Source organism: Myotis brandtii, unplaced genomic scaffold (genome assembly GCF_000412655.1).
Source record: "Myotis brandtii unplaced genomic scaffold, ASM41265v1 scaffold374, whole genome shotgun sequence".
NCBI lineage: Eukaryota > Metazoa > Chordata > Mammalia > Chiroptera > Vespertilionidae > Myotis > Myotis brandtii.
Window position 1 is genome coordinate 726752 of NW_005364372.1, and position 13353 is coordinate 740104.

General features: G+C 39.2%; 2 protein-coding genes across 3 annotated transcripts in view; one reads left to right on the plus strand and one right to left on the minus strand.

Annotated features, from left to right (window-relative positions):
* The window catches only part of IGF2BP3 (insulin-like growth factor 2 mRNA binding protein 3), a 105340-nt gene that overhangs the window by 11620 nt on the left and 80367 nt on the right, over positions 1-13353 (plus strand). The window lies entirely within an intron of this gene.
* Positions 10750-11298, minus strand: LOC102239519 (dynein light chain 1, cytoplasmic-like). Its single transcript, XM_014544627.1, has 2 exons — positions 11165-11298; positions 10750-11080 (listed from the first exon to the last, which is right to left on the minus strand). The coding sequence occupies exons 1-2, from the start codon at positions 11291-11293 to the stop codon at positions 10943-10945; spliced, it is 267 nt and encodes an 88-aa protein (XP_014400113.1). The 5' UTR covers positions 11294-11298; the 3' UTR covers positions 10750-10942.

Sequence of the window (13353 nt, forward strand, 5' to 3'; positions counted from 1 at the left end):
GCTGCCGGCTGCCATCTTGGCTGACAGTTAATTTGCATAAGGATATGCTGATTAGCCAATGGGAAGGGTAGCGGTCGTACGCTAATTACCATGTTTCTCTTTTATTAGTGTAGATATTTTCATTGATTTCAAAGAGGAAGGGAGCGTGAGAGAGGGTTAGAAACATCAATGATGAGAGAGTATCATTGATCGGCTGCCTCCTGCACGCCCCCTACTGGGTCTCGAGCCTGTGATGCAGGCTTGTGCCCTGGCTGGGAATCAAACCGTGACCTCCAGGTTCTGAGCCATGCCGGCTGGGGGAAGTTTCTTAAATGTGGGATATTGTTAAGGATTAGGAGAGAGTAGGAAGGAGAAGTTGTGTGGAAACCTCTTTGATTAGGAGCCCTGATCCTTGCCTCATGTGCCCTTGTTGAACTGAAAGGTATAGCCAGAAGAATGTGGGACATGAGGTCTTAGATCTGGGTTTGGATCCCAATTCCATGTTCTGAATGCACGGTGTTGTGTAAGGACGAGGAAATCGCGGTCTGGGCAGCTTAGAATGGAAACAACGCCTCAGGTTCCTGGGCACAAGGTGGGTAAAGCATCAAAACATTATCACTCAGTAGCGACTCCAGGGGCAGCTGTTGTATTTTCCCCCTTGAGATTCGAGTGCAAAGGCTGGAAGTAGATTACATTTGGTGGTAACAGAATATGGACAATCTTTGTTCTGATTTGGGATGTGGACTGACATACGTAGAAATCTTTATTTTCACTGAGCATGTATTAATTTTTTTTAAAGGAAGGTATAACCTAGATTCAATAGAGTGTATGAGTATTAAGTAAACAGCTTATGAGTTCTTACATATGTATACATTCAAATTAATTCAAACCACATGAATTAAAATGTGAACATACTTGTTTTTCAATCCTCCCTATGCCCATGTATTTCTTGGTCTTGCAGCTGATACCTGGGTGTATTATTTTCCAGAAATTCTTCTTTGCATGTTTCCACAAACCCTTTTTAATTTAATAATGAAATCATTCTGTTTATATAATTAGTGCTTGTACTAAATTATGTATCCTGAAGACTCTTCAGCATAGGCACAACAATTTAACAGTTGCATTGTTCAGCATAGGTGTGTAACAATATGTGTGTAATAGGACTCTTGGTTATATATTTTTATAAGGCAAATTCTTATACTAGGAATTGCTATGTCAAAAGACCTGCACATTTAAATTTGAAAGTGTTCTGCCCCAAACACTAAGTTAGCGTATATTGACATGGTTAGTCATAATTCGACCAACAAGAGCTGTTTTCAGTGAAGTGGGCAGTGAGACAGTTTGGTTAAAAACTGTCTTTTCGAGCATGGAGAAGCATCTTAATCTTTCTACAATGGGTGTTGCTCTAACTCTGACAAATCTAGGTCCCGATTCATTTGTGCCCCTTGTATGTAAAAATTAAATAAAAAGCCAGGATGTTTTAGTTTTGATAACTTCTAGCTCGAATAGCTTGGGCTTATGTTCTCCCATACTTAGCACCTTGAATTTGGGATCTTACCTCAGAAACTAATAGTATTTCCTTGCACTGGAAACTTTACTAAATCATACTTTGAGGTTAAATTGGATTAAAAATTAGTTTCCAAAACAAAATGCTGCTCAGCTTGCCACTTTAGCTGGGCAGATGATGATTGGAGAGTGTAATTAAGAGGCGGTGATGTTAAAACTGAGAAGTGATGGCGGTCTCCCGAGTGGTCCTCAAATGTCAGTTTTTAAAAAAGTCAGCTGTTCTTGCCAAAATAAAGAAGCCCATGCCTTTTCTTTGGAGAGATAAGTGTGGTTGAAAATCGTTATTTCCATATTTTGGGGAGTGCTAGTTTACCCATTTCTGCATTTTTTGAGTTTCATTCCCTATGGCTTATATAATTTTTAGTTTAGCAAGCATAGATGGAACATTTGTGCCCCTAATCCATTCTGTCTAGGTTTCAGGAGCTAGAAGAATTAGATACTTGCTTTGAAGAAGTAAGTGAGGTGTGGTGGCTTTCACTTTGTTCTGTCTCAGTCCCTCACTGTGGTGCAGTGATCCTGAAGGTGGATTAATATCTCTGCAGGTAAAGAGAAATTGCAAATATGGCTTGGGGTACCTGGTATGCCCCAGAACACAGGAGGGGCATCAGGCTGAGGTGAGTGTTGGTAAGCCGGGAGGGAGAGGTTCAGAGAGGGATGTGCAGCATACAGGCTAACCGTGTGCATTGGGGATGGAAAAGGCAGAAGGGACAGCAGGAGGAAGGCATGTCGGTGTGAAATATCCTGGTGTGTGTGGGGGAACTATAAGCTGTTTGGGATTAGAGAGGCTCAACTGTGAGAGGGTAGTGGTTGAAGCTGAGCCTAGAGGGGCAACGCAAGAGCAGCCTGTGTGCTTGAGGAGTGACTGTGTGCATTATTCTGATTTTTCATGTGCTTAACTTTAGGGGCTCAGTCTGTTTAATTTGGCAGATGGTTATTTGGGATTATCATGCAAGACTTCATGCCTGTGTTAATTTTGGGGTCTGCTCACCAGAGATCGTTGAACTGCTTGTACCTCTTAAGTGCTTCATGGGAACTGCTGTGCCCCAAAAACCTCCTATGGGGTGTAGAGCTGTCCCTAGGATACTCCCCGGCAGGGTAATGAGGGTGAACTGTGAGAGGACTAAGGAACCCTGCCCCGAGGCTGACTGAGCCTGTGTTATTTTTTTAAGGTCCGCTATGACAAGACAGTCATTGGTAGTGATGATTAAAGCACCTGGGGTTATTTGATTTTTATTATGCCTCTTAAATGAAGTAATGAACCTTTGGAGAAAACGAGGCAGACACGTCTGTGTGCACACAGTTAAACAGCAGAATTAGGGGCAGCCGTGCGTGCAGCACAGGGACAGGGAGGGCCAGTGGCATCTTGCTGGGAATCCTAGACCTCAGTTGCTCAGCTCCTTGATCCTGGGCAAACTAGTGAAACTCTCTGAGCCTCTCAGTTGATCTATAAATAGGGGCCATAAAACCTGCACAAGGCTGTTGAGAGCTAAATGATTATGTGTAGAAAGACTTCTGGAAGTATCTGGCACCTGTAGGGTATTGTCTCAGATTAATAAGCTTGTGTGTTTATGTGTGGCAGTTGGAAATAAGAGGTAAGTATATCTCTTCCTGTATAAGCCCATGGTTTGTCTCATATGAGCAGGTACATGGGAGTGTTTCACGTTTGCTTGTAGAATATAGGTTATGCGTTGTCAGTTAAGAATTTGTACTTTATGTTTAGATGTGTAGGTCTTAGGATCCCTAAAACGGGTCTAATTTTGAAATTATCTTAAGAGAGATCATACTGTTAAAAAAAAAAAAAAAGGATGAGGGGATAAAGAATTCCTGTTAAGTGCAGACAGAGGAGGACAATACAGTATAAAAATGTTCAAGCAGTAAGAAGTGGCAGTTCAGAGGGGATATCTTAAAAGCCAATCTACTTAGGAAAAGATACTCAGTCTTACTAGTTGTTAGAAAAATGCCAATTGGGGAAAGTGAATAAAGTTGATACTGTCTGGTGTTGGCAAGAATGTGAAGGAATGAACACTCGGACAGCTAGAGAGCAAATTGTCAGAGACTTCTTGGCATGCCTTTATTGGCAGTAGCTGTTAGAACTCAGTGTGAATGCCCTTCTAGTGTCATAGAAAACAACTCCGTCCTCATGGTTTTGTGCAGTCTGTAGCATCGTTTTAATCAGTAATATGGTAAAAGCTCGGAATCACCACAGAGGGCTTTGTAAAAAGGTCTCTGGGTAGTAGTCCATAGTACACGCAGATAAACGTGTAGGTTTTATTGCATCACTCATTACATTTTAACAGGTATACAGGTAACCTGGAACTTTCACATGGTCTACTTTCTAAGCAAAGGGGATCTCTAGCCTTAATTTGACTGCCTGGGACATTTTGCAGTTACCCATTTTTGAGCTTCAGAAGGTAGATTTTTGGCCCTGGCTGGTGTGGCTCAGTTGGTTGAGCATCGCCCCATGCACTGAGAGGTCGCTGGTTCGATTCCCTGTCACGGCATGTGCCCAGGATGTTTGGGCTTGATCATGCAGGAGGCAGCTGATGTTTCCCTCTCTCTCCCTCTCCCTCTCCCTCTCCTTTCCTCTCTCTCTAAAAAGAAATAAAAACATATATTTAAAAAAACTTTTAAAAAAGGTAGGTTTTTGAAAAGGAGGAAGCTACCTAGAACCTCTTTTCATCTTTCACTTTGCCCTTAAAAGCACTTTGAAGTAATGTTAAACAGTCCCTTTTAGGCCTGCTTAATGTTTTTCTTCTGGCAGTGTTCTTTTTTTTTAAATATATTTTTATTGATTTCAGAGAGGAAGGGAGAGTGAGAGAGAGATAGAAACATCAATGATGAGAGAGAATCATCATTGGCTGCCTCCTGCACGCCCCCTACTGGGGATCGAGCCTGCAACCCAGGCACGTGCCCTTGACCGGAATTGATCCTGGGACCCTTCAGTCTGCAGACAGACACTCTATCCACTGAGCCAAACCAGCTAGGGCTCTTCTGGCAATTTCTATTATAAAGCAATAGAAATTGGCAAAAGACTTTTTTTTTGCAGTATTGTTTAGTAGAAAATTGGAAATAACAAGTGTCCATCCAAAGAAAATATACCATATTTTAACAAAGTATACTGTGATGGATTGTGTGGCAGTTTTAAAGAATGATATTGATTTACTAGTATATGAGAGGATGTGGTAAAGAGCAAATTGAAAAGCAAGTTATGGGATAGCTCTTTAAAAAGATAGGCATTTTGGGGGAAAACCATTTCAGCTGTACATGTCTGTTGAAAAACAGAAAAAGGTCTGGAAGGTTATCCAAGGAAAAGCCTGGTTATCTCTACAAAAGGGAACTGATTGAGGAAGGAAGAGGCTAATGGAAGATCTTTGGTTTTATACCCTATTGTAATGGTTCTCAAACTTTGTGTTTTTGGTTTTTTTTACTCTTTTTACACTTAAAAACTTTGGACTCCCAAAGAGCTTTCGTGTTGTTTCTTTTTAATTGATCTATATTTAATTAGCAGTTAACCAAATAATATTTAGCACTGGCCTGGTGGCTCAGTTGGTTGGGAGCATTGTCCTGTACACCAAAAGGTTGTGGGTTTGATCCCTGATCGGGGCGTGTAGGGGAGACAACCTATTGATGTTTCTCATATCAATGTTTCTCCCTCTCCCTTTCTCTCTCTCTAGGAATCAACTAAAAACACACACACATATCCTCAGGCGAGGATAAAAAAATGTTTAAAACTATTTTAAAATAAATAACTACAATAAAACTCATTTCATGTTAACATAACATTTTTTTGAAAATGGGCAGATTAACCTACCATAGTATTTTTTTTTTTAGTACTTTTTTAAATAGATTTTTATTGATTTCAGAGAGGAAGGGAGAGGGAAAGAGAGATAGAAGCATCAATGATGAGAGGGAATCATTGATCAGCTGCCTCCTGCACACACTCTACTGGAGTTTGAGCCTGCAACCTGGGCACGTGCCTTGACTGGAATCGAACCCGTGACACTTCAGTCCGCAGGCTGATGCTCTATCCTCTAACCACTGAGCCAAACCAGCTTGCTAGGGCAACAATTTTTTAAAAAAATACATTTTTTTGATTTCAGAGAAGAAGTGAGAGAGAGAGAGAGAGAGAGAGAGAGAGAGAGAGAGAGAGAGAGAGAGAGAGAGAGAGAGAGAGAGAGAGAGAGAGAGAGAGAGAGAGAGAGAGAGATATATCAAAGAGAGAGAATTATTGATCGGCTGCCTCCTGCACGCCTCCTACTAGGGATTGAGCCTGCAACTTGAGCATGTGCCCTAGACTGGAATTGAACATGGGACTCTTCAGTCCCGCAGGCTGACACTCTATCTGCTGAGCTAAACCAGCTAGTACTAACATAAGATTTTTGAAAAACAAAAACACAAAATACAGAAAACACAAAACACCTGTTCTAAAGCCAAAACAAAAATCAGAAAAGTGGAATTGTTTTACATTTTTGCAAATTTCTTTACTGTTTGGCCTAAAAGATAGCTGAATTCTCATAAGCAATTCTGCATTCAGTCTGTTGTGATACATTGTTTTGGTTGAAGTATGTGAAGAAAATCCAGCCTCACACAAAGCATATCATTAGAAAAGGAAAGAATTATTTTAATAGTCTTCTTAGATAGTTGTAGATATTCTTTGTTTTTACACCAAAACTAGACAGGTGGTAGTTTTTAAAGGGGTTAGTTTGAAATGTGGAATCTGAAATCATATCAGTGGATTTTGTGTATTCTGTTACATTAAAATCCATTGGTCTGTCTTGCACTTTGAATGGTTCTTTTATCCGTAAGTATTGGGAAACTGTCAAAGCTCATGGTGGTAGACAAGTCTGCCAAAATTCTGGTTTTTACTTAAAAGCTCAAATTTAGTCATTGGCAACAAATACTGTTAGGTTTTCTAGAAGTGGCTGGCTGACTTTATTTTCTTTTGAGCAAATGTCCACCAGATACTCAAGGTTAAATAACCATACTGTCTCTAGCTCTTTCATGTGAAAATGGTGCTGTGTATGAAAAAAGGGGTGGGTCCAATCCTGCAATTCAAACAGCTGCACAGTGCGTTTTCTTCAGACAGCCACAATAGGTAGCAGAAGTGCTTCCTGCACACTGCCCTTTTCTTCACATAGATTTTAAGGAGGTGTGTGTGCTCAAGGGCTGTTTAAGAAAGTTAATACTCTTTCCTGCTTCATCCAGGGCATTTGAAAATGAAAGTCGGATTACATATTACTGCATGTGAAGAATACAGTGACTGCTACTACAGTTTAGTGTTACTGCCTTGATTCATTTATGCTCAGGTGCCTCAGTTTACCCACCATTGGCTTTTATACCAACAGTGCAAATGCCAACACAGTGAAAAGGCAAATAACAACTTAGGAGTATAAAAATTGTGTGGACTTCTTGGACCTCTTGGAAAGTGTCTCAGGGACCGGCAGGAGCCCACATACTATATGCATCGACAATTGCTGCTTTACACTAATGTGGTGTTTGCAATTAGTTGGATTAGGTATTCCTGGGAATATGTCTTTCCATCATAACTTAACAGATGGCAAGAACAAGTGAGGATTTTATGCAGCTTCATGGCATGTTAGCCTTCGTAGGGAATTTTACACAAGTCAGTTTGTGAAAAACAGGTGTGGGAAGAGAAAAAAAAATAAAAGGAAAGAAACTAAACACAAAGGAAGAATCTAGGTGTCTGAAAGATAAAATGTTTAATAATTAGGGAGCATTTAAACACACATGGGGAACATGAAGTGAGTTTGGTCATTTGGGTACCAAAGTGAACTGTGCATGTCAACTAGAGGTCTTGCCTAAGGAAATGAACAGCCTTCAGCATCTCCTGTTATTTCTAAAATGTAAGAGATCTAATTAGAATCTCAGGACATCATTGAAGTTTCTCTTGAGAACTAGACATTTTGAGGCTAGAAGCTTGTTTATGGTGACTCATTGTGTCTGTAAGGATGGCCACGTGAGGGGTCCTACCTCTGCTATATTTCAGCCAGTTTTCCTTGTTCTTAGTAATTGTTGGTTAACTTTAGAAAATAACTACTTTTGTTCCTATCACAGGAGAGGTACTTTTCTTGTCTTAGATAATATTTTTTTTCTTTCAAGAATTATAAGACAATTTCCTTTCATGTTATTTCACCACGTCTTTTTCATTCTGTATATATTTTTTTCTGGCATGAGAAGGCTTGATAGCTTGCTAGTATGTTTTCTTTTTCAAATGATTGTGTTGCTGATCTTGGGTCTTAGCAGTTTTTAATTTGAGCAAATTTGAGTGTTTACTATATGCCAAGGTACTGCTTTAGTTTTTGGGAATACAAGAACTTGCTCTCATAAAGCTTCGGATCTAGGACTGTGCTGTCCATGAGGGCAGCCACTGGCCACCTGTAGCTGTCAAGGAATTGAGATGTGGCTGGTCCAAATCGGGATGTGGTGTTCGTATAAAATACCCTGGATTATGAAGCCTTAGTTCAAAAAGAGAATATAACATACCTCAAATTTTATATTAATGTTACCTGCTTCTTTGTACTTGAATTGGGTACTGGGACAATTCTGTTGAAGTTTGGGGAACTCTGAGAATAGACCATGTTGAGTGGAGTGGGATCAGGGAGACCAGTCAGGAGAAAATGACAATTACACAAGTCAGTGATGGTGGTGATGTCACCAGGGTAGTGAGGGGGAAATGGTGGTAGTGTGTGTGACGAATGGATACACAGAAGCAAACTAATTGTGATGAGCAAGATTGTGGGGAGCAGCATATGGGGGAGGGGAAGACAATTCAGTTTGGCCAGGTTGAGTTGAGATGCCTGTTAGACATGTGGACATAGGACAGTGACTACACCGTAAGGACAGTGAAGACACAGTAAGTGGAAGAGGAGGAGGGGCCAAGGGGATGGAGGAGAGGTGAGGGGGAACCAGTGATATTGATTGATATCCTAGTGCTTTAATCTATAGATGTTATTCAAATTTTGCCTGTTGTCCCACTAATGTCCTTTTTCTGATCCTGGATCCAATCCAACATACCTAATGCATTGAGTTGTGGTGTTTCTTTTAACCTGGGACAATACCTTCGTCTTTTGTTTGTCTTTCATGACCTCCATGAGTTTGAGGAGTGTAAGCTAGTTATTTTGTAGGATGTCTCTCGTGAGTTGGTCTGATGTCTCTCCGTGGTTAGAATCAGGTTATGTATTTTTGGTGGAACACCGCAGAAGTGATGGTGTCCTCCGTGCACCACATCAGGAGGCCAGAGAGGTTGGGTTTGTTTCGATAGTGAAGGTGTTAAGATGGTCACTTGGTTAAGTGGTATCTACCAGCCTCCGAAGTGTCAGGTTCCTGTTTTCTCCTTTGCATTAAACAGTGTAAAGCTCCAGTTTCTCATCACTTTCACTAATCCAAACATTCATCGCTGATTCTTACCTCAAACTGTAGTGGCTGCGAGAGGGGACTTGCTGTTTCTGTCATTTCTCCTACATTGATTAGTTGGAAGTTTACTCTAAGGAAGAGCTTTCTCTTTGCTGTTTATTTTGTTTCTGTTCATGTGGACTCCCTAATTCTTATTTTACAGATTGTACCATATTACTATTATTTTGTTGCTCTGTCAAAGTGAGGGTTAAGATGAGAGGCATTCTAGCGTGGCGGTGGTGAGCGGTAGGCATGATTCAGCACAGATGGCAGAATGATTATGATACTGTAACGTCCACAGTACGAGATGAAATCTTTGTATGCTTACACTGCGTTGTACACTTGGAAACGGACTTTAGCTGCCTAAGTGCAACAAATCTAATTTATTTGACTCACTTCTGGTGATGTTTTATAACTAGTGAAAATCAGGTCATTCTTCATGTATTCTTCATTGCGTTTAAATTCAGGTACTGTGCTCTGTGCCTGATAATGTGTAGTAACTGTTGTCTAGCATGTGCATCGCTGTTAATTGATAATCGTATGTAAGCTGTATTTTCCATACCAGTCTAACTTTATTTTAGCTCACGATTAGGCATTTCCCCCAGTCTATTTCATTTTGATGCACTAAGTGTAGCAAGTGTGAAATTAGTAGCACATTGTTATCCATTTCTTCAGTGTGTCTGTTTGATCTTACATCTCTGGCTGAGTGGTGTGTACACTGACACAAATCGAATGGAATCTTAAACTATCTTCTTGAGATAATATACTGTATACAAAACACCCACAGGAATTAAGCAGAACTAGTTTTTTTTTCCCCTGTGAATTAAAAAGGTTGGAAGATTAAAAAAAATATGTAGTTACATAGAAATATTTAAACCATAAATAAAAATGATTAAAATGATCTTGTTTTCTCCAAATGCAGTCATTGTGTAGTTTCTTGTGTGTTTTTTTTTTTGGGGGGGGGGGCGGAGATTTATATACATATAAAAGCACCTAGGAATGTACATTTCTTAGAAAAAATACTCCTTACTCAGTTATGCCCCTTACTGTTTTGAAGTTTTAAAAAGCAGTTCTGAAGGTGCTTTGGAAGCCGGAGGGAAGGAAATTGTGGGAATACAGTATTTCAATGCTATTTAAATAGTGGAGTCTTGATTTAGGAGTAAAGTATATTTACCCATATCTGGATTGGTAATACATTAAAACTTGTTTAAATGTCTTTGTTATTAAAAGGATATTAACAATATGCAAGGTTTCATTATTAATACTGGTTACAGATTATTCTAATTTTCTGAAAACTCCATCATGTGGTTTACCCCATCATCAATATGGAAAGAAGTGTGTTTTACAGTGTTTAACCAAATATTAAAAAAGAACAAAAAATGCCCCCAACCTCCGAAAACTTCAGAGCAGTCCTTTTAAATAGCACGTGCATAATACGTTATACCGGAACTAGTTCAATGCTCTAAATCTAAATTTAATTCTGTTACTGTTTGCCCCCCTCCTAACTTTCTGTGTTTAAAAAATTTTTTATTGATTTCAGAGAGGAAGGGAGAGGGAGAGAGAGAGAAACATCAGTGATGAGAGAGAATCATTGATTGGCTGCCTCCTGCACACCCCCTACTGGGGATCGAGCCCACAAACCAGGCATGTGCCCTTGACTGGAGTTGAACCCGGGACCCTTCAATCTGCAGGCTGATGCTCTATCCACTGAACCAAACCAGCTAGGGCTTAAAAATCTTTATTGTAGTTTATTTTTATATTTTAAGTTTCTCTCTTTTTTCTTTTTTTCAAGCTGTTTTGCTAATTGTTTTATAACCACAATAAATGAGTACAGAGAATACCCTGTACAAAACAACACAATAAAGATTCAAGATCAAGGTGTTCCTTTAGGCAAGACTGAAGATTTCAGTCTCTGGTATTTGGAATTTAGGCTGCAATCCTTATTTTTGGATGGATCACTGGGTGTGTAGTACAGTCCATGCTGTTAACCAGATTTGAACAGAAGAATGGCCACTTGGCCCAGGTAGAAGTAGATGAAGTGTTTAGTTTCATGTGTCACGTAACTCCCAAAGTTCCTCCCCACGATGCAGTGCCCGGTGGGGCTGTACTTCTTGTCAAACTCCTTCTTTTTTTTTTTTCTTTTTCTTTTTTTTTAATTCTTTATTAGTTAAGGTATTACAAATGTGTCCTTATCCCCCCCAAACTCCTTCTTAATATGGGCCGCAATGTCCTTTTCTATGTTATATTTCTCCAACGCCTGAGTAGCACATTCCACGGAGTCCTGTTGCATCTCCGACATACCGGCATTTTTGATCACCGCCTTTTGGTCGCACATGGTTACAGTGGGCTGGCCGACTGCAGCAGTCTCCTGGGGGAGGGGCTGGCAAGAGAAGCCGTCACTATTGAAGCCGCGGTGCATCTACTCTCTTTTTTCTAATGGTGTTTTTAAACTGCTTTTTTTGCTTCTCAAAATGCCGTTTATTTTATATTTTAAAGTGTTTTTTAAAAATTATTTTTAAATTATAGTTGACATGAAGTTATAATAATTTCAAGTGTACAATGTAGTGATTAAATATTTACATACCTTACAAAGTGATCACCCTGATAAGTCTAGTACCCATTTGACATAATACATAGCTATTACAATATTATTGACTATACTAGAGGCCTGGTGCACGAAATTGGTGCATGGGTAGGGTCCCTAGGCCTGGCTGGCAGTCAAGGCCGATCTGGGCCTTCCAGCTGCTGGCCGGGGCCTTCCTTCCCTGGCTGTTGGCTGCCAGCCTGGGCCTTCCTTCATTCCGCACCACCCCCTGGTGGTCAGTGCGCATCATAGCAAGCAATCGAACTCCTGGTCGAACTCCCGAGGGGACACTTTGCATATTAGCCTTTTATATATATAGATTCCCTATGCTGTACTTTATACCTCTGTGACTATTTTTATAACTGGCAATGTGTCATGCTTTTTTTTTTTTAAATATCCCTACGAAGGATCGAGCCCACAACCCAGGCATGTGCCCCCGACTGGAATTGAATTCGAGACTCTTCAGTCTGCAGGCTGACGCTCTATCCACTGAGCCAAACAGGCTAGGGCTGTAATGCTTATTTTTAAAATTAAAAATTTTACAGAAAAATCATTTAAAAATATTCTGGAAAACACTGAAATTTGATTTGCATGCATAAAGAAAATAGTTCAAGATTTTAAAGAAGATTATTTTTTTAGTTTTTATACTGTTACCAAATATAAATATTTTAAATTGAAGTGTACATTAATGAATTTTTAACAAATAGAATACTGGTTTGTTTTAATTCCATGTGGCAGTCTAAAACATTTAGTGTACATCAATCTGGCTGATTCTAAATTAATAGACTCGTTTAAACTGTAACTCTTACATAAACTATATAATTGAGTGTTGCTAAACATCTCATAATGTAATTAGAGCTAGCAAATCAGTACTGCATATTACATCTAAGATTTGTTGTATGTCTTGAACTTTTAAACAAGTTTAAATTTATTAAAAATATTACTGTTGCCCTGACCAGTTTGGCTCAGTGGATAGAGCGTCAGCCTGCGGACTGAAAGGTCCCAGGTTTGATTCCGGTCAAGTGCATGTACTTTGGTTGCGGGCACATCCCCAGTGGGAGATGTGCAGGAGGCAGCTGTTGGATTCTCTCTCATCGATGTTTCTAACTCTCTATCCTTCTCCCTTCCTCTCTGTAAAAAAATTAATAAAAATATAAAAAAATATTACTGTTTATACTGTCTAAATATGTAGATCTGACAAATTTTAGTTTGGTCATGATAGATTTGTGTGTTAGTATTCACCTTTTTAAGAATAGCTTTAAAATTTTATGATAGTGTAATCAGTTTGCAATGTTAAAATTTCACTAAACTGCTTCCAAATGGCTTGGTCAAACATAAAATTCTAGTTCCCTAGTTTTATTGTAATTTTTAATTTGGTTTAATTACTGCCACCCTAAATTTTTAAATTTATCAGAGAACTGGATGAATATTTTAATGAAATAACAGCAAAGTACATAAAACAAATACTTATTGATTAAATTTGAAACACTGAAACTTTGAAAAATCAGGAGATTGGTCTCAGCAGAGTCTGAGTGTGTATAGTATTACTTGTTATTCCAACAATGAAAAACACAAAAATGCTAAGAATTGAGATTTTTGAAAATATAGTTCTTTATTATTAACTTTGAACAAAACTAAAAATCTCAACATTAGCTTATAGCCAAGTGATAATAAGTCTGCTTCAAGAGATTGTATTTTAAAAAAACTATTGATATTTGCAGTGTGACTTATGGCTTTATTGCAATTTTATTTTCTTCAACTCATCTATTGAAACCCTGCTAGTTATCTAATGACAACTAGTTTGCCCAGGT

Bases quoted from the DNA above. Each gene is read 5' to 3' on its own strand.
- LOC102239519 (XM_014544627.1), bottom strand. From the start codon at position 11,293: ATGTGCGACCAAAAGGCGGTGATCAAAAATGCCGGTATGTCGGAGATG. The intron at 11,081-11,164 runs GAGTTTGGGGGG...AAAAAAAAGAAG, and splicing joins TTGCGGCCCATATTAAGAAG to GAGTTTGACAAGAAGTACAG.